Source organism: Phyllostomus hastatus, unplaced genomic scaffold, assembly GCF_019186645.2.
Source record: "Phyllostomus hastatus isolate PE091 unplaced genomic scaffold, TTU_PhHast_1.1 phas_contig_40, whole genome shotgun sequence".
NCBI lineage: Eukaryota > Metazoa > Chordata > Mammalia > Chiroptera > Phyllostomidae > Phyllostomus > Phyllostomus hastatus.
In genome coordinates, this window is record NW_025333872.1 from 95,774,611 (window position 1) to 95,799,808 (window position 25,198).

At 55.9% G+C, this 25,198-nt stretch overlaps 1 protein-coding gene across 2 annotated transcripts in view; it reads left to right on the forward strand.

The window, feature by feature from the left end:
- MAP3K4 (mitogen-activated protein kinase kinase kinase 4) overlaps positions 1-25,198 on the forward strand; it is an 84,133-nt gene that overhangs the window by 41,444 nt on the left and 17,491 nt on the right. For both annotated transcript variants that reach the window (XM_045843077.1, XM_045843078.1), the window contains exons 4-15: positions 5,371-5,613; positions 7,661-7,807; positions 11,872-12,029; positions 13,455-13,571; positions 14,881-14,980; positions 15,088-15,171; positions 16,178-16,438; positions 17,750-17,899; positions 19,849-20,010; positions 20,496-20,629; positions 21,135-21,213; positions 21,969-22,035. In XM_045843077.1, the coding sequence (XP_045699033.1) occupies positions 5,371-5,613; positions 7,661-7,807; positions 11,872-12,029; positions 13,455-13,571; positions 14,881-14,980; positions 15,088-15,171; positions 16,178-16,438; positions 17,750-17,899; positions 19,849-20,010; positions 20,496-20,629; positions 21,135-21,213; positions 21,969-22,035 (1,702 nt within the window). The remainder of the gene's footprint in view (positions 1-5,370; positions 5,614-7,660; positions 7,808-11,871; positions 12,030-13,454; positions 13,572-14,880; positions 14,981-15,087; positions 15,172-16,177; positions 16,439-17,749; positions 17,900-19,848; positions 20,011-20,495; positions 20,630-21,134; positions 21,214-21,968; positions 22,036-25,198) is intronic.

Consider the following 25,198-nt stretch of genomic DNA (forward strand, 5'->3'; position numbering starts at 1 on the left):
AAAGAGTAACTGAGAGCTGAAGTAGAAATTTTTCTGTATTGGAGTAATCCTCCAGATTACTGAAGGATGAGGCTCTGAAATGATGAACTCAGTGGGAAAGGAAGACTTTGTTTTTATGCCCATTTCAGGAGTACAGTTCCAAAAGGAGAGGTGTGTGTGTGGGGGTGTGTGTGTGTGTGTGTGTGTGAACACGTGTGCACTCCCCTTCTGGGCTTGTTCTGCTTTAGTCTTCTCCCTGAGTGTGTTGGAGGAAGTGTCCACAGCTGTGGAGGCAAACAGCCGGTTCCGCTCCTTGACGCAGCTCCTTCTCACCACGTAACTTGGTGGAGGACTGAATCTTCCTGGCCCTGCGTCTTTGCGTCTGTGAGACGGTCATAATACCGTCCTGCCTGCCTCACAGGGTCGCTGTGAGGCTTAAAGAGGCTTTACTTACATTTGTGTAAATAGTGAAACGCTGGAGAGGTCCGATATCAACTGTTATTTTCAAGAAGGTTAGTGACATTTTTTCCCTCCCTTGAAGCCTTCTGTAAGTCAGTATGGGCTAGACTGTTCTATGTTTTTGCTTTTAAAATGTATTTTACCTTTTAATTACCAAATAATTGTGTATGTTAAGGACATATTAAGCAGTGTAATGCTCCTTAGGTTTGATAATGACTTTATCATCATTCTTAGTTGTTAGAAATATTTTGAACAGCCTCAGATTATACTCAGCATGTATCTTCTAGTTGTGCTGTTTTTCCGGCTTATGGGATAATAGTAATGAATATAGTTGAAGGGTTTGTAGAAAATAAGAAATACGCTTTCGATATTTGATTTTTTGTCTTTGTCTTTATATTCTTACTCCTTATGATTAAGTTACTTGTAACTAGAGCTTAAATAACATACGATCTTATGTTTAATTCTCTTGGCTTGTAATCATGCCTTATAAAACAATTTTCCTCTAAAATTTTATTATTTCACAATTCTAAATTGAAAAAAATTGCAACTCATGGTACTAAAATAGCTATTTGCAATTTGTCTTTATTACTGTGAATATCAGACATAGCCCTAATGTTCTGTCCAAGCCTGGGCGGGGCTTACGGAGTGTCGCTGAGTCCGGTCCTGTCTGCTGTTCTCTCATGGTCAGACTGGGCGTGTGGGCCTGGGCACGAATGCCCTGGATGAAGTGCCTTGGTGGCATTGTGCTGTCACCGGGGAGGTTGACCTTGGCCCCTGGGTTAAGGTGGTGTCTGCCAGGTCCCCCCATAGGTTCCCCACTTTCCCTTTCCACACTGTGTTCCTGGGAAGCGAGTCCCCCAGCTCAGCTCCCACTCAAGGGGCGGGGGGATCTGCGTGTATTATTGGCTATTTGTGATTCCTCCGCGTGGGGGACTCGCCTCCTCTCTCCCGTTTAGCCGTATGAATGCCCATTATTTGATTTTAGTCTGCTGTTAGCACCCAGTACTATTGTTACTTATTTAGTTGCTCGAATTGTTTCTGCTTATCCATTGGAGCGCTTTCCCTTGGCTTCTGGGTCCTGTAGACACGCCCCCGTCTCTCTGTGTGGGGTGTCGCCTTCCGTGGGCTTTTTGAGCACTTTCTTATGCTTTGGCATCATCTCGAACCTTCCCTGTCCCAGTCCTGGAGTCTGCAGTTTCTCTAAGGAACTCTGGTGCCTCCTGCTGGAGAAGGGTGTTTAGGAGTGAAGATGCGGGCATTGCCTGTGCTCGTTATTGCGGGGTGTCCTTGGTTCTAGGCCCTGCCAGGGACAGAGTGAGTAGAGACGGGGTCCCCAGCTGTGCGTGTCTTCCAGCCTGTGTGCGTGTGCAGGTCGATGTTGACTCTCTGTCTGTCTCTGTCACCTGAGCTCGTGCTGGTGCCTTCGGCTGCACCCAGCACCACAGGTTCTGTCCCAGCCTCCTCCCTTTTCTGTGTGAGTGCCGGGGCTCCCGTCCCTGCTGCTGCTGGCGATGTGTGCATTGGTGCGCCCCTGGTGGGCATGTGGGGTAGTTTCAGAATTGCTCTCCCGCACCCCTGAGAGGAGCAAGTTCACCAGCTAGAGTGCAGGGAATTGAGTCCGTTCTTTCTGTCTTGAGCCTTAGAGAACACAGCTTCCCAGCGTTGGTGAGGTCAGCCCCTGTTCCCTTTACCCTCTTCCCTGAGGTTGAGTCATGCATTGGTAGTGGGTCAGATTCATTATCTCCGCCTGCACTCTCTCCCGGCATCTTCCGGGGTCCCGGAGGGTTCTAAGCACACAGACTGCGGAGTTCACGCTCCGTGTTGTGCAGTCTGGGGGTCTGTGCATTTAAACTGCCAAATACCCTTGAAACGTGTGAGCCCCAGATTGTGGTACGGTTCATCTGTGCTCCTTCCTTTTTGATTTACCTTATGAGGTTTATGTATTTTCAGACAAAGAGAAAGATAAAATGGAAATTTATATTTGAATGTAATACACGAAAAAATTAGCTGTCTGACTTTGCATATCGCCTCACATTCTAGGGGGATTTTTGGTAATTCTGTTAATTACTTTCTTTTGAATGAGAAATGATTATGTGATTATTGCCAAGTTTAGTGGCCAGTGATACGGCATGTGTCTTTGGATCTAACAGCAGCCGTGCTAATTTTTTCTACAAGCCCGAGAGTCCCTGAAGAGGCCGCCCTTTCTGTGCAGAGGGGACCATGTGTGGAGGAGCTCGGACACGCGTGTGTGATAGCAGCAGCTCCGTGACTGAGTCTTACCCGTGCCCCACACAGTAGCTGAGTGACGTGGCATTTTCATTTCTGTGTTTTACAAGTGAGGGGCGTAGGTGACTTTGCCCTAATCCCAGGAGCTGCGGATTGTTGGAGGGAGCCACACCCAGGCGTTGGGGACCCCAGACTCTGTGTTGGGCTAACGCTGTCCGAACCGCACCAGGACTTTTGACGGGTACACGTACCCACCCCCTCCAGGGTGCAGGCGGATCCCAGTCTCCCAAGGTGGGGCGGAGGCGCTGGCACGGTTGGCCTGCAGCCTGCTTCCTGCGCAGCCAGACCGGCGGTGCTGCGGCGTCCTCCGCCGCGAGTCAGCCTGCCAGGAGCGGGGCTCCCCCACCCCTCTCACAGTCTGTTCCTTCACACGGTGTTTCCCGGGGCCGGGGGTTTGTATCCGCACCAGCCATCACCTGTCTGGGTTCACCAGTGAAGTTACATGAGCCTTTTAGTGGAGGGGTGGCACGCTAGCAGGCACACGCCGGCTCATTTGCCTGAGGTTTGTGCTTCCTGAAAGAAGCACACTTACACGGGAGATGAGGAGCTGTGGTGCAGTTCCCAGCAGAGGACGGGGCCTGTGACTGCAGTGGTGGCTGCTGCGAGCTCGCTTGCTTGCTCGGCGGAGGTCCAGGCTGGCGTCGCGGAGCGCGGGAGCAGGAGGCGAGCCCAGGACCGGCTGTGTGCCGTGCTCCGAACTGTGGCACGTGCTGCCTCTGCCCCATCCGGAGCTTTAAACAGGTTTGACTTAGGGGCACGCATTTAAGAATGAGAAGATTTCCCGTGGAAGCCTGGAATTTTTGTTCTCCCTGACACACGGGGAGGCCTGTCTACACCGCGGGCCCCATTGCCCACCTGGCAGCGCCCGGGGGCTCCCGTGAACACAGAGCCGCCACTGCTCACTCCGCACGGCCCCCCGCCCGAGCTCCCGGCCGCGGCACTGTGCCGGCCCCGCAGGCGTTGCAGTCGGCGGTGTGACCCCCTAGTCCGGAGCCGTGGGAGCTGACTGTTGAAGGAGAACATAAAGTCTGTGTTGATCCTAGTTCTTCATTTCGTAAACCAGTATGCTTGCTTTTGTTTTACTCATTTTTTTTGAAGCAGGTGAAAAAGCAAAGTTATCATTTGTCCTCTACCGCTGCTCAGAGCAGTAGTAGGTTTGTATCTAATAGACTTTCCTGTGTGAGTATAAATGCGTCTCTGTGTGTCATGCACACGCTGTTTTTCCAAGAAGGACTACAGTGCTCTGTTTGCTCTGTGACCGGTGGGCCGCCGCCTCTGCTCTGGGTCTGTCCCTGTCGCTGCGCCCACCCCCACTCAACAGCTGCTGCGCTCCGTGGCGGTACCCCGTAACCTGCGTGGCCATGGCACCCTTGGCGCAAGCCCGCTCCCACCCCCGTGAGCAGGCTCTGCCGCCGCCCTGGCTGCCCGCCGTGCCAGGCCCCGGGGCTTTCCATGCGTCCGCTCCGGACCGGGAGCCGGTGCATCTCCCCGTGGCCTCGCTCCTCTGGCTGAGGACGCCACGCCCGCCCCGCATGGGGGCCCTGGCGTCGCTCCGTGCCGCCGACACGGCCAGTCCTGTCTCAGTTCGCAGGGGCGGCCGAGCAACCCCCACGCACACGCATGCACGCCGTGCGCCGCAGGTTCACACGGACCGACTCTCACTGTTCAAACCCGGGGTGTCCGAGTGCTACTTCGCCCCTCCCACGTCCCCAGGTCGTCGTGCTCAAAGCCGCGTGTGTGAGCAGAAACCTCCGCCTGCTGTGGGACGGGCGTCGGCGTTAATTTGAACGCCCAGACTCGGGTCAGACGTCCCAGGGTGTGGCTGGGGGAGAGCTGCCCAGTCCCCGGAGTGACAGGGAGCACACAGGTCTGACTGACAGCCAGAGGCAGAGCCCCTGTCAGTCGGCGCCGGTTTACGTCGAAGGGAAGTTGAGAATTTCAAGTGTGGGTGGCTTTGGTTTTCCCGAGAAGAGGAGGAGACAAGGTCTTTGACCATGGTTGGTCAGCGCGATGCTGCCGGAGGTTTCAGAACAGCGGGGGCTTCAGAACAGCGGGGGCGTCCCAGACCCCACGCCTCAAGGGGCGAAGGCAGGACGGGCTAGCGGCACCAGGGGCACCAGGAGACATCGGCTGGCAGGCGTTGAGTGGGGCCACCGAGTCAGCTTTAGGGGCTTTTTCTATCAGTGTCATTTGGAATAGCTTAGGAGAAAAAACGGACAAAAAATGTGTTGGGTCCACTGTTTTTTGTGTTACATAAGTGGTTACCTGGCTTTATAGTTTTTTCTCAAATTTTAATAATTTTCTGGTTTTCTCAGTCTAGGGATAGTTGTGAACAATACTATATGTAATATACCCTTAAAAATAAGTGTTCTGATCATTTTAATAAAAATATGAAAAAGATGTACTTGATTCTATTTCTACTGTGCCTTTTTGACAGATAATTACAATTTACTTTCAGTCCTCATTCCAGTTTTTTAATACTTCTAGAACTTTCTGGGTCTATACTGAACTGTGAAGTTATCCTAAAGATTTTTTTTCCTGTACAGTTTTGATTTTTATGGATTTGTCAGCCAACTCCAGAGAATGGTAGTTTGTGACGATAACCTCGAGCACGCTCTTCTGACTTCTGTCGACTTTTTGTCCCAGTTTTCTGAGTTCCCAGACCCCATGTGGGGCTCCGATTACGTTCAGCTGTCCGGGTCGCCGCCTGCCCCGGAGCCGAAGTGCAGCCCCGTGTCCTGGGAGGAGCTGGCGTCCATGGACCTCCCGTCGTTCGCGCCCGCCTTCCGCGTGCTCTGCCGGGTCCTCCTGAACGTCATCCACGAGTGCCTGAAGCTGCGGCTGGAGCAGAGGCCTGCCGGAGAGCCTTCCCTGCTGAGCATTAAGCAGGTCGGTGTCGGGGGCTGTTGAAAAGCACCTACAATTACTGTCGCATCTGCAGGCCCTAACGTTTCTTGGGGGTTTTTTCCCAACTGCTGCCGATAGTGAAGAATGAGTGTGTGCGAGTGTTCTCGGGCTGCTCCTTGCAGGGCGGCCGCAGGTGCTCTTCACACGCAGCCCTCAGACACGGGGCCGAGGCCCAGTCCTCCTGTGCGTATGCCCTCGTCCCGAGGCCGTGGAAGTGTGGTGACGAGGGGGCCCTCCGTGTCCTGTTGGCATCGGTCTCTGAAGACGGGAAACTCACGTCAAGTTCTTCAGATTCATTTGTTCCGTTCTCTTTAAGGTACAGGTGAGCCGATAAAGGTCCCTCGGATACTCTGAGGGCAGGTGTTCGGTCTCGTGCTGGCAGTGCGGGCACTCGCGTGGTGTACGCAGAGCGACAGCACCGGCTCTGCGGGACGGCGGGCTTCGTGCCTGGAAGCAGTCGTGTCCAGCAGAGTGACGCCCGAGTGTGTTAGTGTCCACGCTCTGTGACGAAACCATCGCCAGAACACTGTTCTGTAGTGGTGTTTTCACGAGACATTCGCCCTGTACAGAATCAGGATCACAGAGTGCGAAGAACAGTTGTGTGTTTGTAGAGCACACGCCCACCCTGGAGACGGAAGTGTGAGGCGCTCCTTGGCTCCAGGGCGGGCTGGAGCGCAGGGAGGGGTGCAGCCGGCAGGGAGGGGTGCAGCCGGCAGGGAGGGGTGCAGCCGGCAGGGAGGGGTGCAGCCGGCAGGGAGGGGTGCAGCCGGCAGGGAGGGGTGCCGGCTGAGGAGGGGCAGGCGGAGGGCGGGGCCAGCAGGGCCGAGTTTGTGGAGGTGCGAGTGGGTAGCCTCTGTACCATTTGGTGTATTTCCATTCGTTTGTTTTCCTGTACATGTTGTACATACTTTAAAGTGTATGCATAGAAGTTTAAAAATAAAAAATATGTAGGTATGAGTTTTTACCCTTTAATATTTTTCAAAACAAGATTTTAAATGGGCGCCATAATGCTCTACTGTATAGGTGCATCACGGTTTATTTAGTACTGATAGTTTTAATAACATTGTGGTAACTGTATCTTTATATAATATGTATTCTGCATCTCTGATGATTTCTTGAGTATAAAACACAAAAGTGGACTAGCAGTCATACATTTTTAGGTTCTAGAAAGTTTCTACCAGTTTACTTCGCTGGCACCCACCCCGAGGCTCCCTTGTGTCTTTGCTAATTGTTGTTAGAATAACGTGACTGTGAGTGAGCTTGTGCCCGCAGCCCCTGCTGCCCGGGGGGGTGTGGCGTCCCGCGCCCCCGGTCATGGATGAAGGGGCCTCACGGCCACCTCCTGCGCCCTTCCAGCCTCCCGTCCCGGGCCCGCACGGGGGTCTGCTCCTCTTCTCGTGTCCTCACCTCCCGGGCTCCCGTCCGGTTACAGGATGAATCTTGGGTTGGTTTGCGTGTGTGATTATTACAGTTGTTTGATAGTAAAAGTCACCAATCACAGTAGGTAAAGGAGGCTAAATTATTATAGAGGCCACCATGTTCTGTGCTAAGTACATTTGAATCTTTATCATGATTAAAAGTGACCAGATTTCGGAGGTTTTTCTCTTGTATGCCTTTTCTTATATAAACTAGTAGAAAAGTACATCTTTTTCTACAGGATTTATTTTCTATATAATTTTTTGTGTGTGTGGGAGGGGAGTGTAAGGGGACTAAATGGTAATGGGGAAAGTACAATAAAAATAAATTAAAAATGTAAATTTATTGGTAGGAAGGTATGTTTTAGCAAATCAGCTTTTGTCTACATGATGTTTTCTCTGCATTCTCACCGAGATACTGAATGCTCTATGTTTACTACTTGCTCTCACCCACCTGAGACTACTGAGGCACGTGTGTACGAGTTGGGACAGGGTTTCAGGTTGTTCCGAGCCGAGGCCCGTTCTCCTGAGTGCTCTGAGGGTTCAGGCGGGACCGGGACAGCCGCCACGCGGCCCGGGCGGGCCCTGTGCCCGGCTGACAGAGCCCCCCGCAGCTGGTGCGCGAGTGCAAGGAGGTGCTGAAGGGCGGCCTGCTGATGAAGCAGTACTACCAGTTCATGCTGCTGGGCGTCCGGGACGGCCCCGAGGAGGCCGACTGCGACATCGACGCCTTCGAGGAGGACCTGCAGGAGATGCTGATGGTGAGGACGGCGGGCGGGCGGGCGTCCTCCCGGCCTGCTCCGCTGTGTGTGCGTGCGTGTGCGTGTGTGCGTGCGCCTGCAGCCGGTGGTCCTGCCAGCTTGTCCCGGTGCACAGTTTGGCCGGGCGTCTGTGGCGGCGTGGCCCTGACGTGGAGTCGTGGTCGGGCCCTCCTGCGGAGGCGTCTGTCCCTGCTGCGCGGGCTCTGCCTGGGACGCCGCGGGGCCTCGCGTGGCTCTGGGGGCTGGGACCAGCACCGTGAAGCTCAGCCCGAGACCTGGGCGAGAGCGGTGCTCCCCGCTGAGCGGCGAGTGCGCGGAGGGAGAGCTGCGTGGAGGGGCGGGGTGGTGGGGGCGGTTGCAGACCAGCCGCCTGCACTGGCCAGGTGGGCGTCCGGGAGCTTCGCAGAGCGAGGAAGCGGAATCTCAGAGACGACCGGAGTTCACTGCGGAACCTGGCTCATTCCAGGAGGCTCAAATCATGTGATTTGGCGGGCGCAGACTTACTTGTGTTTCTTCCTAAATAGAGCTCCCCACGCTTCTCGCATGCATTCTGCATACCTGTGCTTTCTGACCTCTGGACTTCCATGCGCGTCATTTGTCCCTGCTCAACACGGCCCTTCTCCCTCTCTGCCCCTCTGCGACTTTCAGGTTTTTCTTTTTTTCTGGAAAGCTTAGTTGACAGTTTCAGCCTTTACTGTGCTTTATCTAGACCTCTCTGAACGCTCAGCAGCTGTGATTAGATACTGTGGTTAGGTACTGCTTAGTACCTAACGGTCTGGCACCTGTGTGTTCTCGGGCTCCCCTAATTAAACTGAAAGCTCTACAGGCCACGGGCTACATCTGGGAGTCCTTTCGCCTTCCGTCACGTCTGGATGAGTGTTCACATGCCACAGATACGGGGTGGGCTCCATGGAGGGAGACCCAGCTGATGACCCAGCGGGGCAGGTTGGTGAGCTAATGAAGGAAACGGTCACGCTGTTGGGTGTGTGGCCTTCGGAGCGCTTTTATCCTTGCCTGACACCTCGCTGTCCGACCTCAGGATGGCTGAGCGCATCCAGGTGCCACCCCGCTTCCTGGGCTGGAAGGAAGGAGAAGGCGGAGGGGAGAGGCGCCGGCCGGCCGAGTGCTGAACAGCCGGCGGCTGTTCCCGCGTGCCAGCGGCCAGACTGAGGCACGGCCCCCCGCTGTGGCACGGGCGGGCACCCGCCCCTCGACCTTTCAGCCTCTGTCGCAGGAGACTGGGCAGGAGAGTGTGACTGGGAAGGGCGGTCCCATCTGGCGTTGAAATTGTTTCCCAGTTGTTTGGGAAAATACGTGAAAGACCAGAATGTGTGACATGTGGCTGTGTTTAAAAATACTAGAGTTTCTTATGTCAGAACAGTCTTTATCGCTGACAACTGACTGTAAAAAGCAACAGGCAGACTGACTTTTCCCTGTGGATGAGTAAGCCGGGGGTTTAGGGTGAGAAAGTAAGTTTTGCTTCCCAAAGGCCCCCCTGCCCCCCTCCATCACCTCATCTCCCAGGCACAGGCGCGGCCGGGGTTAGGCAGGCGGAGTCTGCCCTCCAGGCCCTGCCGTCCCGGGGACCTGGTGCGCCCGGGAGGCAGCCGAAGGCCGGGTCGCGTGGACTACCGAAGTGTGCAGCCCGTCAGAACCAGGAATGCCCAGGATTCCGTTTGCGCTTTGGTGCGAATTATCTGTGTGAGGCATGACCTTCTTTAGTCTCTCTCCACCGTTTCACAGGTGGAGACATTACCTGCGAGGGAACACACTAGCAATCATCACTGCCTTTACAGTTGTGCCCGGAGCATGCTCAGTGGGGAAGTGCAGGGGCAGGTCTGGGGACCTGGGCAGCCCACACAGTGGCCTGTGGGTAGACAGATTGTGTTTGCCATGGCACCCTTTTCTTGAAACTCACCAGAAACAGCAAAAGGAACAAAGAGTAAAGAAAAACTGTTCTTGTTTGGTAAAGGAAGAGATTGACTAAATATTCACCCCTCTCCCCCAGAAAGGCTGTTACCATTACTTGCTTTGAAGTTTAGACGGAAGTGAGGGTACATGTCTTCCGCTGCAGACGCGGGGGCCATCCGGGGGTCAGTCTGAGTTGTGGTCTGCAGGGGTGTGGACGGTCGGGAGGGAGGCGGGGCTGTCTTGGTGGGGGTCCTGTCGTAGGTGGCACATCGGCAAGACAGGAGGAGCCCAGGCGAGGACAGTAGCTGTGGGCCGCTCGCCCGGTTGGCCCGACAGGTGTGCCTTGGAGGTCTGCTCCGTGCCGCGCCGTCCTCCTGCCTTGCGAGCGGGGGCCTGCGGGCACGTGGGTCTGCGGGGGCGACCTGGGGAGCGTTTGCTCGAGGCAGCAAGCCCACGTGGAGGCTGTGGGCGGCTCAGCCCAGGGCCCTGGCCTGGGAAGTGACCCAGACAGCAAACACAGCGCCCAGCGTAGGATCACGTGGCCGGCGGATTTGAGGAACCGCAGGAAGAGACTTTGAAAGGAAGGAGAACGTGAGCGCGCTGGACGAGGTGCAGGTGCGGCGTTCGTAGGAGACGCAGGGGGGAGGGCTCAGACCCGTGCAGCTGGGGCTTCTCGGGAGGGGGAGGGGCAGACGGAGGTGCAGAGAGTCCGTTTTCACCCTGCAGGCGTCGTGGGTGCTGCCCTGTGCGCGTCCGCTGTTTGGGGCCAGGCAGGCGTCGCGACAGGCGCCGGGTGCCCCCTCCGGGCGAGGAGTGATGGGAAAGTGGTGGTTAAACACTCGCGAGAACGTAGCACCGCGACGGTGAACGCTGTCGCCGGGGAGAGGCGCAGACCCTGGGCGGCCCTGCCAGTGCAGGTGGAGCTCACGGGCGGGCCAGGGGAGGCTGCGCTGCAGCAGGGGCACCAGCCTGGGCCTACGGGCCGGCGCATGTGCGGGAGCCCGGCTGCTGCGCGCCCTCCACCGCTTACACACAGGGATGCCCGTAGCTTATGGGATGGAGTTATCACACACTGCGTGTGGTAGGTTAATTTAAAAAGCATGAACACCAGAAGGGGGTGCACTGAAGTCATACCTTGTAGCCCCTGAGGAGGGAGGAGAGACAGGGGTGAAGAAACAGAGGAGACATTAACTCCTCGATGTATCATTTCTTAGGGACAGAATACCCTCTCTGATAGGACAGAGCGCTGACGTTTGTTCATCCTGACTGGTACGTGTCAGGGAGAGGGTTTCTGAGCCCCCTGACACTCGAACTGAAAGCAGAGCGATGGAGGGAACCCCCCGCCCCGACAGGGGAGGCCTCCAGTGCAGTCTGGGGGGCAGGCAGCACGTGGCCGCGGGCTCCCCGGGAAGCCTCGCGGGCAAGTCTGGAGGGCGCGGGGCGTTCCCTCGTCGTGGTTTCACCCGGCCTGCCTGGGGCGGTGGCTGCGGTGGCAGTGGGGGCGCGGGGAAGCCGGCCTCTGTGTGCTGTAAGACGGTGGCCCCGGCGGGCTGTGGCCGGGACGCGCGGAGAAGTGTCGCAGGAGAAACTACTTGATGGTAGAACCGCGCGGAGCAGCAGATAAATCAAGAGAGGAATTCAGGAACGGGAGAGCTGTACTAGGGCTTGTGGTGGCCGTAAACCCCACTCCAGAAAAGCTGGGCATTCTGGGTATAGCTCATAATTTATGCCATAAAGCTTGAAAAATTGTGTCACAGCAGTGGTGCGAGTGTGTTCATTTCCTCCCCACACGTAAGCCGCCGTTTGAAGTCCGAGAGGTCAGACGAGCCCCTGCAGGAGCAGTGGCGTCTTCAGTCACTGGTGTCGGTGACGGCGCTTCTGGGGGCTCTGGTTTGATCGCTGATGCACTCGATGGCGCTTTTCCACGCGTGTGAGCGTTTCGGGTGTCTTCTCCGTGACCCCAAGGGGTTGCGAGGAATGCGTGAGGTTGCCGAGGAGGCGAGTGGAGCGACTGAGAGAAGGCCTCGCCCGGGCGCCAGCGAGCGGCCCGTCCTACCGACCGCCCGTGGCGTCCGTCTGGGGTGCCGAGGTGAGCCCCGGGAGTCGCGGAAGTCTGTGCTCAAACCGTCCCCTGTGCGTTTTTGTGTTTCAAGGTGTACTTTGATTACATGAGAAGCTGGATCCAAATGCTGCAGCAGTTGCCTCAAGCATCCCATAGCTTAAAAAACCTGTTAGAAAAAGAATGGAATTTCACCAAAGAAATAACCCATTACATCCGCGGAGGAGAGGCCCAGGCTGGAACGCTTTTCTGGTAGGAGCCCTGGGGCCCCAGCCCCCGTCTGCCTTCCTCCCCGCCCCCAGCTCCCAGCCTGCCCCCAGCTCGCTCTCGTGTGTGTTTGAGGTTGAGTCCGTGAGAACGGCTCTTGCTCGTGTCTCTGCGCCCCTCGCCTGTGTCCATCAGCCAGGGGGGTTTCTTCCCTTCCCCCTGGGACGCCAGTGTTGAATGTGAGCGCTGGGAGGGACTGCTGGCACCTAGTGGGCAGGGGCAGGGGCAGGGGCGCTGCCCAGTGTCCTGCAGTGCACAGGACGGCCCCGGACCAGAGGGTCACCGTGCCTGGAGCCTGCCTGGGAGTGAACCCTCTCGGGCTCGCGTGGGACGGGGCAGGACCCCGAGGGCCTGTGGGCCTCCGGCCTCAGGGTACGTGGGGCGGGGGAGGGTATTTCCATCGCACTGCTTTGGGAGTGAGGCGCTGGTGACCTACTCCGCGTGAGCCCGTGTGTATGTGACGGAAGGTTCGACGTCGGAACAGGAGAACCGTGACGGGGGGACAGGGCGGTAAGCGGCACTTCCACTGCACACAGACTCGTGTCACACACTCGCCTTTACGCCCTGACCCTGGCGTTCACAACACACATTGTTTGCGGGCAGTTTTTATTGTGCGCTCTACCACCAGTCAACGTGAAACGTGTAAATACGTTTCCCGCATACCATGTGCTCAGATTTTACGATCCAGTACTTGTATCCGTAGCTGAGAGCCATCAGCTGTAGGTAGTATCATTTCATGTTTATTGGCCACTAAAAGCTAATCGTGAGGGAAAGTTCTAAAGACAGTTACGTGTGAGGAATTCACTTTGTTGTCTTACACTGTCATTTTGTTAAAGTTTTAAAAACTCACGCCAGCCCTGGCTGGTGTGGCTCGGTCGGAGCCTCCTCGTCCCGTAAACCGAAAGGCCGCCGCAGGTTCGCTCCCCGGTCGGGGCGCGTGCCTGGGTTGTGCGTGCAGCCCCTGACGGTGGGAGGTGGCAGCGATGGGAGTTTCTCCGCCTCTTTCTCCCCCCCCCCCCACATCAGTTAGCGTGTCCTGGGGCGAGAGTTAAAGAGTTAAAGAAGAGATCTAGTCGTGGGTACATACTTTGTTTGATTTTACGTCATTTTGAACGTTTGTTTAGGGTGAGGATAACATTTGTGTCATAATTACGTAGCCGTCATGGCTGGAATGTGAGGTTTTAAGGTTTTTAACAAAAACCATGGTGCTAGGACGCAGGTAGGTAGGTTCATGCTGGCCTCAGGAGTCCCGCCTTTTCACGGGAAAGAGAGTTTACATTAAGGAGTTCTCAGTCGTTGCTCTCAAACTGTTTAACCAGCCGCCAACCCTCCCGGCTCCTCACTCAAGAACTGGGAGGGTCCTGAGGACAGGCCTGCACCCCCCCTCACGCTGCCGCCCTGTCCCCGCAGCGACATCGCGGGCATGCTGCTCAAGTCCACGGGGGGCTTCCTGGAGTCGGGCCTGCGGGAGCGCTGCGCTGCCTTCTGGACCGGCGCCGACGACAGCTGCGCCTCGGACGAGATCAGGTGGGCGCTGCGCCTTCTGCCTTCTCTCCCTCCCCTCACCCCAGCCCCCGCTTACTTCTTGGAGACGAGCATCTGGCTGAGTTGTCGTACTCGGTGAACCCAGGTGATGGTCCTAAAGGGGTTTATTGTGTTTTCTCTGCACGTGGTTCTTTGGGCGTGGGTTCGTGGGCGGTGACTGACTTAGCCCGACCGAAACAGTGAGAGGGCACACAGTTTCGGCTGGCTGGAGGCAAGTGGAGTGGAATTCACCCACGAGTTCCCAGAGTGTCTGTAACTGTACCCCTGGAGCAGCCCGTGAGTGCCCCTAGTGGACACTGGCTACACGGTTACTGTTGTTGCGGCTCGATGGTGCCTCCTGTGGAGCGCCAGGCTGAAGCGCCTGGAGCCGTGGCTGCATTCCCTCTGCTCCCTGCGGCTGTGTTCGGGCCGCACCCTGTGAAAGGGCCGTCCCTGCGGCACGTGCAGCGACCACAGAGCCGTTCTGTGGCCGGCTCAGCAGGGTCACGGGACTCGACCTCAGGTGGTGCGCAGGGGGACTGACCTCTCTGGAGTCGAAACGTTTTTCCCCGCCGTCCGGAGCCCGAGGAGAAGCGCGGGTCGGGCTTCGGGACGCCTTCCGGCCGCAGACGGAGACAGGAGTTACCACACAGATGCCCCCCTGGCACGGCGTTGAGCGGCTGGGAAATGGAATGAACCCTTTGTCGAAGGCCTCGATGCTTTGGGGGCTGGCTCAGTGGAGGGCTACACTAAACGTGGGGATTCAAGAACTAAGATGGTGCAGCCACGTACAGAACGGCTCTGACGCTCTGATTGTCCATGAGGGCAGCTCTGAAACTCGGTTCACGCGCAGTGGGTGTGGGGGCTGGCTCGTCCTGGGTCCAGGCGGTCGGTGGCCCGCCTCTCCCCTGAGTCACCGCTCAGTGCTGCCGGACTGGCAGCCTGAGACCCGTGGTGGCGGCATCTCGGCACCCCAGGATCGCAGACACCGCCGCGGACACGCTTGTGGGCGGAGCCAGTCGTTAAACATTTCCTGGCCCCCACTGGGCGTACACCCTTCCCGTTAGGATGTGAGCGGGGCGTCCAGAGTGTGCACGCCAGGAAACCACTGTAGTCGCTCTGTGGAAAACGGAGCTTACTGTTACTCGAAGGCTCTTAAGTGCGCCCTGCGTGGTGAAAGAACACAGATACTTTCTGGAAGACCGTGTGGAGCAGGCTTCTGCGTGTCGCGGACGCGGTTCCGTCTCTAGAATCTTCAGTCTGTGTTTGTTGTCCCCCGTCCGGGTCTCCCCCCCCTCCCCCCACTGTGCAGGCGGTCGGTCATAGAGGCCAGCCGGGCCCTGAAGGAGCTCTTCCACGAGGCCAGGGAGCGGGCCTCCAAAGCCCTGGGGTTCGCCAAGATGCTGAGGAAGGTGAGCGGACAGCCCTCGTCAGGGGCCATGACTTCCTTCCTTTCCCTTTTTCTCACTTTTTTAAAAAAGTCAACGCTAAAGAGGTTTCTTTGTAACTGTGGCCCTAGGATCTGGAAGTAGCCGCCGAGTTCGTACTTTCGGCCCCAGTCAGGGACCTCCTGGATGTTCTGAAGTCCAAGCAGTACATTAAGGTGAGTGTTCAGTGGGGTGCAGTGGAAATACGTGGTCTTCCTTACTTCGCCCTCAGGCAGGACAGCTGTGTCGTGAAGGTCCCGATAGTAAGTGTTTTGGCTTTCCGGGCCACGCGCTGACCCCAGTTGTTATAAGACTAGAAGACCTCGTTTTTTGTACTGGACTTACTGACGCCTTAAGAATACAGATGAAATAAGCAAATATTCACTCAGACTGTCTATTGTATTAAATTAGTTAGACGTGCATAGGTAAAATAAAATAAATAGGTATAAAATAATATGCTGCCTTTAAATTGTCGTTTTGTTTCTCACACTCAACGTTTCCTAAATAGTTCAGACCTTGTACATGAATTTCTGACGTCCTCAGCGTCAGCAGAGCCACTTTCTGAGTCGCCCTCGCCGCCCCCATTTAAGCTCCTTGAGATTTAGTGCAGGTAGAGCGTCTGTGTGATGCTGTTACTGGGGTCTGGGGTCGACGCCTGCCGTGTGTCCCGCCCACACTTGTGGGTGACATGTGGGGCACCGTCACGGTGTATTCCGCGTGAGAGTTCTCCCTCGACACTGCGTCGGGCGGGGTCCTCTTTCAAAGACGCCACCCACGCAGACTCAGCGGGAGTCTGTGCCGAAGATCCCGGCCCCCCGCCCACTGGCCCACTGCTGGCCAGTGGGCCGTGCTGCCTGGGAGCAGCACCGCTTAGAGACTCCATCCCCAGCTGCTGCCGTCCCCAGCTGCTGCGGGGCGGGGTGGTTTCCGGCTGCCCTCCCCGCCCACCTGGAGGAAGGTTTTCTCTGCTGCTGCAGGTTTCGGCGCCAGGAGGCCCTGCAGACAGGGAGCGGTGGGGCTGTCCCCAGTCGCACGGACGGACGGGACTGCCGCAGCCCCCTGTGCTCCAGTTCATGCCCCTCTGCCCCCTTGCCCGGGCCTGCTTGTCTTGTTCTAGGGTTTGCTTTTTAACAGTGCTCCTGTAAATCTCTTAACTGGAGATTTGGGTTGCTCCCGCCCCAGGTGCAGATCCCTGGCCTGGAAAGCCTGCAGCTGTTTGTCCCGGACACCCTCGCCGAGGAGAAGGCCATCGTGCTGCACTTGCTCAACGCGGCCGCGGGGAAGGACTCCGCCAAGGACGACGTGCTGATCGACGCCTACCTGCTGCTCGCCAAGCACGGCGACCGCGCGCGGGACGCGGAGGACGGCTGGGCCACGTGGGAGGCTCCGCCGGTCAGGATCGTGCCTCAGGTGGAGACCGTGGACACCCTGAGAAGCATGCAGGTGTGCCTCCCTCCGGGTCCCACCCAGCACTTCTCCCCTCGGGAGTTCTTCCACGGAACACGAACTCCTCGCAGCTCCCCAGCGGCGGTATAACTGCATGGGCGTCTCAAGCACACACTTCCCCAAAGTAGGCCTTGGTGTGGCAACAAACAGTTTTGTAGCATTGCTTGTGCTAAACAGTCCATCTAAGTATATGAGTATGCTAAATTATACTGGACTAGTTGAACTATTTTATTTATCTTAGTTCAGCCATGTCTTTAGATCCATACACCCACGATCTAAAGGAAATGACCTTGTTCATTGAAATTGTGGTTCCAGTTCTCCAGGGACTCTGGTTTACTGGCTACTTAGTTTTCACTTGTGTGGAATAGCCTGTCACCTGCCTACCTAGCAGAGTCCCCATGATTCCATAACTCACCAGGTAAAACCATGAGCAGCTCCTTATGTCCCATGTTCAGCTATAGAGCAGTTTTGGCCGGTGCTCACCGGCCCCCAAAACTCAGCCTCACTGGGCTGAGCGCCCAGCCCCCAGACCACGACCGCGGGTGCGCGCTTTCTGGGTGCGCCCCTTCTGGGTGCGCCCCGTCTTGGCGCGGGCCACTCGGTCCACTCGGTCGTCTGAGCCGGCGTGAGGGGGTAACGTGCGCTCGGCCTCCGGCCCTTGTGGCCAGTCAGCAGCCCCGGCAAGCCCAGAGTGTTCCCGGTCAGTGTCCCCGTGTCTGCCGCCCCGGCCATCCCCACGGCCACGCCACGTCGCCCTTTCCCGGACTGCCGCGGTGCCCCCCCGCCCCCGTTTCCCTGCTTCGGCTCTCGCCTCCCCGCCCCTCACTTCTGCTGGTGTTGGTTCCGTTACTTCCATAACGGTCTTTCCCATACGCGCATCTGACCACGTCACAGATCTGCCCAAACTCCCGCAGGAATCAGAGTGAAGGCTGGTTTCTTGCAGTTTCGGTCAAGGCCCCCGGCCCACCCCACTCTCGCTGCTGCGTGTTCCACCTGCCGGGCTGCTCCCGCACACGCACGCACATGCACGCGGCTCCAGGCGGGCTGAGCTGCCTGGAGGGCTGGGGTAGTTCAGGGGCGTCGCGTGGCTCAGCCCCCAGGACTCGTCACCGCTGTGCCGAAGGCCCCAGACGCCGGTGCCCACCGCAGCGCGGTGCTCGGGAGCAGCCTGGCTGGACAGCAGCTTCCTGGTCGGACGGCTGCCCGCCCGGCAGCCCTGCGGTGGGCACTGCTTTCCAACGGGGTCGGACTCGAGCGGGGAGGCCGTGACCGGGCCTGTTGTTAGCCCCGTGCTCGCTTTCCCTCCAGGTGGATAATCTGCTGCTGGTCGTCATGGAGTCGTCTAACCTGGTGATTCAGAGGAAGGCTTTCCAGCAGTCCGTCGAGGGGCTTGTGACCCTGCGGCAGGAGCAGACGTCCAGCCTGCCCGTCATTGCCAAAGCTCTGCAGCAGCTCAAGGTACTTCTCGTCAGCCCTCGCGCAGCGGGTTCAATCATGTTTGGAGGCCCTGCCGCGGAACAAGCGTGCTGTGACGAGGTGCCCTTCAGTTGTCCTCCCCTCCTCCCCTCTCTGCCCAGGTCGCCTCTCTCTCAGCCTAAACCAGCAAGTCCCTGGATCTTCCCTGGGATCGTGGAGCCTCGGGGTTAGAAAGGGGGGAAATCTGACGTTGTGTGACTCACAACGGTCACATGGTCGACTAGCAGAGAAGTGGACGTTGGAATTTAGGTCTCTTCATTCCTAATCCAACTTCTTATTCTTCGGCAGTGTTTACTGAAGGTTCTCCAGTAACATACAGTCTGAAAGAAGATTTATTCCTTCTTTCATTTGACAAACACGTCGGCCAAATGAACTGGGACAGAGAGCGCCAGCCGTAGACAGGCACACGGGTCTCAGGGTTTGCAGGGGGCCTGGGCTGGGCCCTCGCCTCTCGTGAGCTCCTCTCCTGGGTTCGCCGTTTGCCGGGTCCTGCCCCACACCCCAGATCCTGCCCCACACCCTGGTCTTGACCTTGTCCACGCTGTCCCGCATGCCGTCAGTCACGTCTTCCCAGTCACGTGAGGCTTGATTTCTGCGAGGAGCCCCGCTTCTCACAGTTACAGGGAGTCCAATGGGCGTGGTTTTCTCCAGACCCTCTGACTGCTCTTACTCACCTACCAGTGTCGCCTCCTTCAGGTTGTCCTCCCCTCTGGTACCAGGGCAAGGGACTCTCCTTGTTTACTGTGAATCAGGGGGCTCTGGGGAGTGCAGGATTAGAGGTCAGGTGTTAGGAGTGACACTGGTCGTTCCTGAGCGTAAGGAATTTGTAGCCTAAGGACCCGAGTGTCACACGAAGTTGCAGGGGAGGGGGAGGTTGGAGACTCCTGGCGGCACCCAGGACGAGCCAGCAGGGGGCGCTGCAGCGCGGAGGGTTTCAGAAGCTGCTCGCCGGGGCGGGGCTCCCAGGCGGAGCGTGCGGGCGTTGGTGTCCACGGGCCAGGCCCAGGGACTGCTCACTGAATGTCAGAGAGTCTGCGTGGTCTCGGCGTGTTCAGTGGAAGGTCCTGGGAGATGAGGCTGGTGCCATCAGGTGGCGAGGTCAGGCTGCGGAGGGATCTCAGATTTTACTCTCTGAGCCTCAGGGAGTTGCTGAAGATTCGGGGAGTGTTTGGAATGACGTGTAGGGGGACCACCCGAGGGAGACCATGTGTTTGAAGGGGCATGTTCGCTGGGGAGGGGAAAGGATTTGGGGCTGTGGTCGTATTGCTTAGTGAGACGACAAAGCCGGAACTGTTGACATTTTGGATCAGCAATTTTTTGTTTTGCGGAGCTGTCTGGTGTATTATAGGACGCTTAGCAGCGCCCCTGGCCCCTACGCAAGAGATGATAGTAGACGTGACTCTTCCTCCAGTTTTGACGACCAGGAACACCAGTGTCCCCCGAGGCGGGGGTGGGATCTAGTTGGGAGCCCCAGAACCGGGGGTGGGGGGCGGCAGGGAGGTGTGGAGGACAGGACGACGTGGCTGTGTCGCGGAGCTCATTTAGAAATGCGCCGGGAACGTGCTTGCTGGGCGCGACACTGCGATTGCCCGGGAACCGCCGCCCAGAGGACAACTGGCTGGCGGTCGGCATGGAAACCAGTCCACGGGCTATGCATCTGCTCTGAGGCCACGTTGCAATTAGGTGTTACTTTAAATGGGTTTTTCCCTCTTGCATTTCGTAAGATGTTAAAGAATGCCTAGTAAAAATGAAAGTGATATAATTCCTCTGGTTTTGGTCACTCCTTTGGAATAACCAAAACGACTGTGGCCGAGAAATACTGTATTGGTTTATGTCTGTGTGGTGGGTGATGAGAAAAACCTTCTTCTAAAACGCATAAGTGTTGTGTGATTTGCTTCGTTTTGGATTAATTGTGGTTTGGGACTCTTTAGAATGATGCCCTAGAGCTTTGCAACAGAATCAGTGATGCCATTGACCGAGTGGACCACATGTTCGCTTCAGAGTTTGATGCCGAAGTCGACGAAGCCGAGTCTGCCACGTTGCAGCAGTACCACCGCGAAGCAATGATTCAGGGGTACAATTTTGGGTTCGAGGTAGGTACGGAGCAAGAGGAAAAGCACAGTCACCACCGAGCAGTTGCCTTGTGACCCACGCACAGGAGCGCCCTGGGTCTTGCACGCAGAGCTGGCCACTGGTTGTCGTCACAGCTCAGTCGAGATTGTCGCCCTGCGCTGCTGCGGGGTGCTGGAAATGCCGGTTTACTCCTACACTGTCCCTTAGCTGCCGGGTGTTTACTTTGTGGTGATAGCTACCTACTCATATTTAGAAACCGTCTCGTAAGAGGTGTTCGATATCCAAAAAGCACGTTCTTAATTTAAATCCGTGGGTCAGACACTGGTGAAAGCGTAGTTGAAGACATTATGTTCTAGCTGTTCGTGCTGTTCCCAGAACATGTCATTTTTAATTGGATTTTGCTTTTTGTTTCTATAAAATCATTTTAGATAGTTGTGGCATTATAGTGTTTAGGTGTTTGTATAATGGTTTTCTTCTTAATTCTGATCTACGTGACATTTTACAGTATCACAAAGAAGTTGTTCGCCTGATGTCTGGAGTGTTCAGACAGAAGATCGGAGAGAAATACATCAGCTTTGCCCGAAAGTGGATGAATTACGTGCTCACGAAGTGCGAGAGTGGGAGAGGCACCAGGCCCCGGTAACGACCCGACCCTGGGGGGTGTCCTTCCTGAGACGTGTGGGGTGGGCGGGACTTCTGTCTTGCGTTTGATGGGGGGGGGGCGTGTCTCTGAGCAGATGACACAGAAAGGAGCATTTTGAAAACTCTTCAGTAGTCAGGGAGGTTTTTTGTTTGTTTGTTTTGTCTTTTTTAACTTGTTCCCGGATGATTTATCTTTAAGGGCGTTCACATTCTCCCCGGACAGATCTCTCTGATTGCTGACCTCCCCCCGTGAAACTGAAGCTGTTGTTAGAGTGCAGGGAAGCAGGCTGGTAGCCAGTCCCTTCGTTCACAAGCCATTCGCCTGTCCTTCCCCAAACGTGCTGTAAACACAGCTCAATCCCAGGCACTTACAGAAAGACAAAAAAGGTGTCCCGTGGCAGGTAGTAAGTTGCCAGTGACATCGCGTTTCAGGGCTGCGTCGACCAGAACCGCTCTGACATTTTCTTGGTGGTCGTGTGACGGGTGAACTTCCTCTTCACAGGTGGGCGACTCAGGGGTTTGACTTCCTGCAAGCCATCGAGCCCGCCTTCATTTCGGGGCTGCCGGAGGACGACTTCCTGGTAGGGTGTGCTCTGAAGTTCTTTCCTTTAAAAAACAAGCAACCCGAGAGTGCTGTCTGTTCTTGATTGTGTGTTTGTATGCTTGGTGGTAGTTTTAAAGTATGTTTTATGTAACGGTCACGTTGAGAGCCGAGTTGTTACAGCCCAGAGCCGTCGAGAGCGTAGGAAGACACGCAGGGCCCTCCCTGACCTGGCGGTGCGGGCGCGCTGGCTGACGCCGGTGCCCGGCTGCGCTGCGGCCCGGCCCCCCGGAGCGCCCCGCAGGGTCGCCGCCGTTAACTGCGGGCTGGGCGGCTGCTCTTGAGCGTGTGATGAGGATCCGGGGCGAGCTCGTTCACATCACGGTGCCTCGTCCGAGAGCGCGATACGGAACGTTAGACTTTATATCGCTGTTACTTCCGTAAATCCCATCAGATGAGAAAGTCGTTCGAAACGTGAACGTGCTCATGTCACCTCCAACCCGGGGGGGGGGGGGGGAGGGGCGGCGACGGCAGGAGCCCTGCCTGTGCACGCTGCCGTGTCCCGGAACACGGGGTGCACCCCCGCTGTCCCGCACAGAGACGGAGTGGCGCAGTGTTCTGAGTTACGTGCAGTGTGTGTTTAGTCCTTACTCAGGCCCGTTGTGTTTTAGACTAACTCAGAAGATATTTACTGAGGGGTAGCATGTTCTTTTAAATACACTGAAAGACCCGTTCGTGCTGGCCGTGTAACGGAGAGTGTCCTTTCTGCCCCGCCCTTGTCTGCTCTGGTCCTAGAGTTTACAGGCCCTGATGAACGAGTGCATCGGCCACGTGATAGGGAAGCCGCACAGCCCCGTCACAGGTCTGTACCTTGGTGAGGCGGCAGCTCCCGCTTCCCGCCAGGCCCTGCGGGCGGGGCGGGGGCGGGGTGGGCGCCGCCCCTCGTCGCTGCGGTCCTTTAGGATGCTCGGGGAGTGACAGTGAGAGTTAGGGGAATGGGGAGGGTGCACAGAGCGCTCGGATCTCCACGTCCAGGGAAAGCGGGAAATGCCGGCCCAGGTCTTCCACGCTGGCCAGCGAGGCTCCCCACCTCCCCTCCCCTCCCCCCTCCCCTCCTTGAAGCCCTTCCTTCCTTGAAGCCTTCCCTTCAGCCACAAAAGAGCTGTGTGTTGAGGAGCAAGGGCCCCCCTGCCTCGGGGGGCCAGCTCAAGGCCCTGCCCCTCCCTCCCTCTCAGGTGAAGGTGTCCTTCTCCACCACTTTCCTAAGTGCCGTTTCCCCACTAATGCAGTCAGTGTTTTTGCTGAAAAGAGAAAAATCAGGTTCTCATGCTGCGATGCACTTGCACTGCACTTAATGTGCAGGTTCGCATTGTGTTGGCGTTTTAAAATCACACGTGTTTCGGGAAAGGGTTGTGTCTTACCCCAGTCTTCACATGGTAAAGAAAAGCAAAACTGTGTTCGTGTGTAGTCAGCACCCAAATTTGAAAACCTAGAAATTCTGAACAATGTGTTACACAAAATAAGGTAGTTCATTAGCGGTAAATTAGTTGAGCAGCAGCTGTATCTTAAAGGGTAGTTTCTAGCTCCAGAAAGTTGAGTAGACCTGGTTTTAATGTTTGGTTTCTTTCTCTCTAAAATTCACTAAGTGTATTTGTATCTCTTTATCTCCAAAGGCCCCCATGAAATGACATTATCGTTTGCAAAGCTATTTGAACATTTTATATAAAACATGCTCTATTCTTACCAGACTTTTGATTAAACATATTATTATCAATGATTTTGTGATCTCTTAAAGTATTTCTCTGAGAATATGTGACCAGCAATTCAGCAAAAATTAGTTTTTTTAAGCACTTTATTACTTAGGGATCATTTTTATTACAGGAAATTGCACTGTAGAAAAAGTTTGTAAAAATATAAAAATGTGCATGCAGGAAAATTTTCACTGTAGAAAAATACTACAAAAGGAGAGAACTCTTACACCCCCGCAGTGCTCAGGCACTCATGCTCACACGGGACCTATAATCACTCGCTCCACCTCTCTGAAAACTGCCGGCAGGACAGCGGGCTCCCTGCAGGTTCAAGGCATGTGCTCTGTCCTCGTAGTCACTGTGGCGTGCTGGGGACAGCCTGGCACTGAGAGCCAGATGGCCTGGCCATCCAGGGACCTGGGGCTGGTCCTTCATCACCTGTGAGCCTCCCCTTTTGATGCTGAAAACTGAATGCCAGCCAGGGAGCAGTGAGAGGGCAGCACTGGGAGGCAGGGTTCGTCTCTGCAGGTGAATGCAGCGAGGGTGCAGTGAGAGGGCAGCACTGGGAGGCGGGGGCGGTCTCTGCAGGTGAATGCAGCGAGGGTGCGGTGAGAGGGCAGCACTGGGAGGCGGGGGCGGTCTCTGCAGGTGAATGCAGCAAGGGTGCGGTGAGAGGGCAGCACTGGGAGGCGGGGGCAGTCTCTGCAGGTAGGGCCGTAATCGGGATGCAGAGCTGCTGCTGGAAGGGAAGCGAGGGAAAGTGCGAGCGCATCAGCGGCCAGTTCTGTGGTCGCTGCCCTTCCCTGCCTCTCTCTGCTCTGCCCCCCTCTGCTCTGCCCCTGCTGCTGACGGCAACAGCCTGCAGCGTAAGCTCCTCCTGTTCCGGGTGCCCTAGGATTTAATGACACAGATGCTCTGCCCTCCCTTTCTGCTCATATGGTCACATGCGCTTGTGGGGTGGTTTTCCTGCTGTTCACTGTATAAAAATTGGATCGCATTGACTATCCATCTTCTGCTTTTCCTACCTGACAGTTGTGGGTCCCCTGGGTCACCAGGTGTGGATCCGGTCCTTTCTCTTCAGTGGCTGCCTCGCGTCTGCCGTGGGGGCCCTGCTGCAGTTCTTTCCTCCGCGTCCTCGTGGACATTCGTTCTGTTAGTTTTTTCCCTGAAAAATATCTCTGTAACAAGTCCTCACCACTAGGGAATATTTTGGGTTTATTGGCCGTTTGCGTTTTCTTTTGGTGAGGTATCACACTTTTATAACAGTTAGATGTACATACTCTTAAGTGTTTTGTTTCATCTGTGGAGAATGTTAAGCTTGTGTGCATGGATTTTAACAGAGTGTCTTTTACCTGCATGGGGAAATGGTGTAGTGATTTTCCAGTGGTTACCAGTGTGTTTGCTGAATTAAAGATACCACCATCTGCACCCAATTATATTTATTGCTTTTTCCTTTTTACCTTTGTTATTATTGGATTTATTCCCTTTATTATTGTAGTAGTTGAGGTAATGAGCCAGGGGTGAAGATTTCCTAAATTTTTAAAAATAATTGCTTCATTTTTTTTTTGCAAGTTTTCCTTTCAGATTGCTCCATTTTGGGGGTCCTCTGTCTTTCTTGTGTTGTAATGTTATTAGAATCCAATAAAAAACATGAAGAAGGAAATATTTCCATTTCGGATACAGCATTTAGAATGAAACATGCAGACTAGAATTGTTGACATGGGAAGAGAGCACAGGACATTGAAGAAAACTAAGGAGGTGTGAACGCGGTTGAAAACGGGGGGACGCCATGTTGGGGAGAAACTGACCGAAGGTCATGCGCGTCCATTACTGGTGCCGCTCGGTTGTTGGCCAGTGCCGTTGTCGGCAGCTTTGTAACTACCAGTGAGGTCACTTTCTAAAGTTTTTCTTAGATTTCATCCATATTTACCTTCTACCTGACTGTTTAAAGGAAGAGAGGATGGAAACATGTTCTGGAAAGGAAATAGCCAAATCAAACTGTGCCCTGTCCTCCTGGTTTGGTCTAAAGGAATGAAATAGGAGTCCTCGCTCTCAGGAAAGTGACAGCGACCCCTCCCCGGCCCAGGGCCTGTGGCCTGTCCCCTCCCCTGACCCTTCCCCTGACCCCTCCCCTGTCTCCCACCCCCCAGGCTCTGTGCCCGTGTAGATGAGGCGCTCCTGCCTCTCGGCGGGCACCACGCCGCCTCTGCTTCAGAGACAACCACGCCATGGGCCGTCCCTGAAAGGGGTCCCGTCGTCTGTTGTGTGCGTTGCACC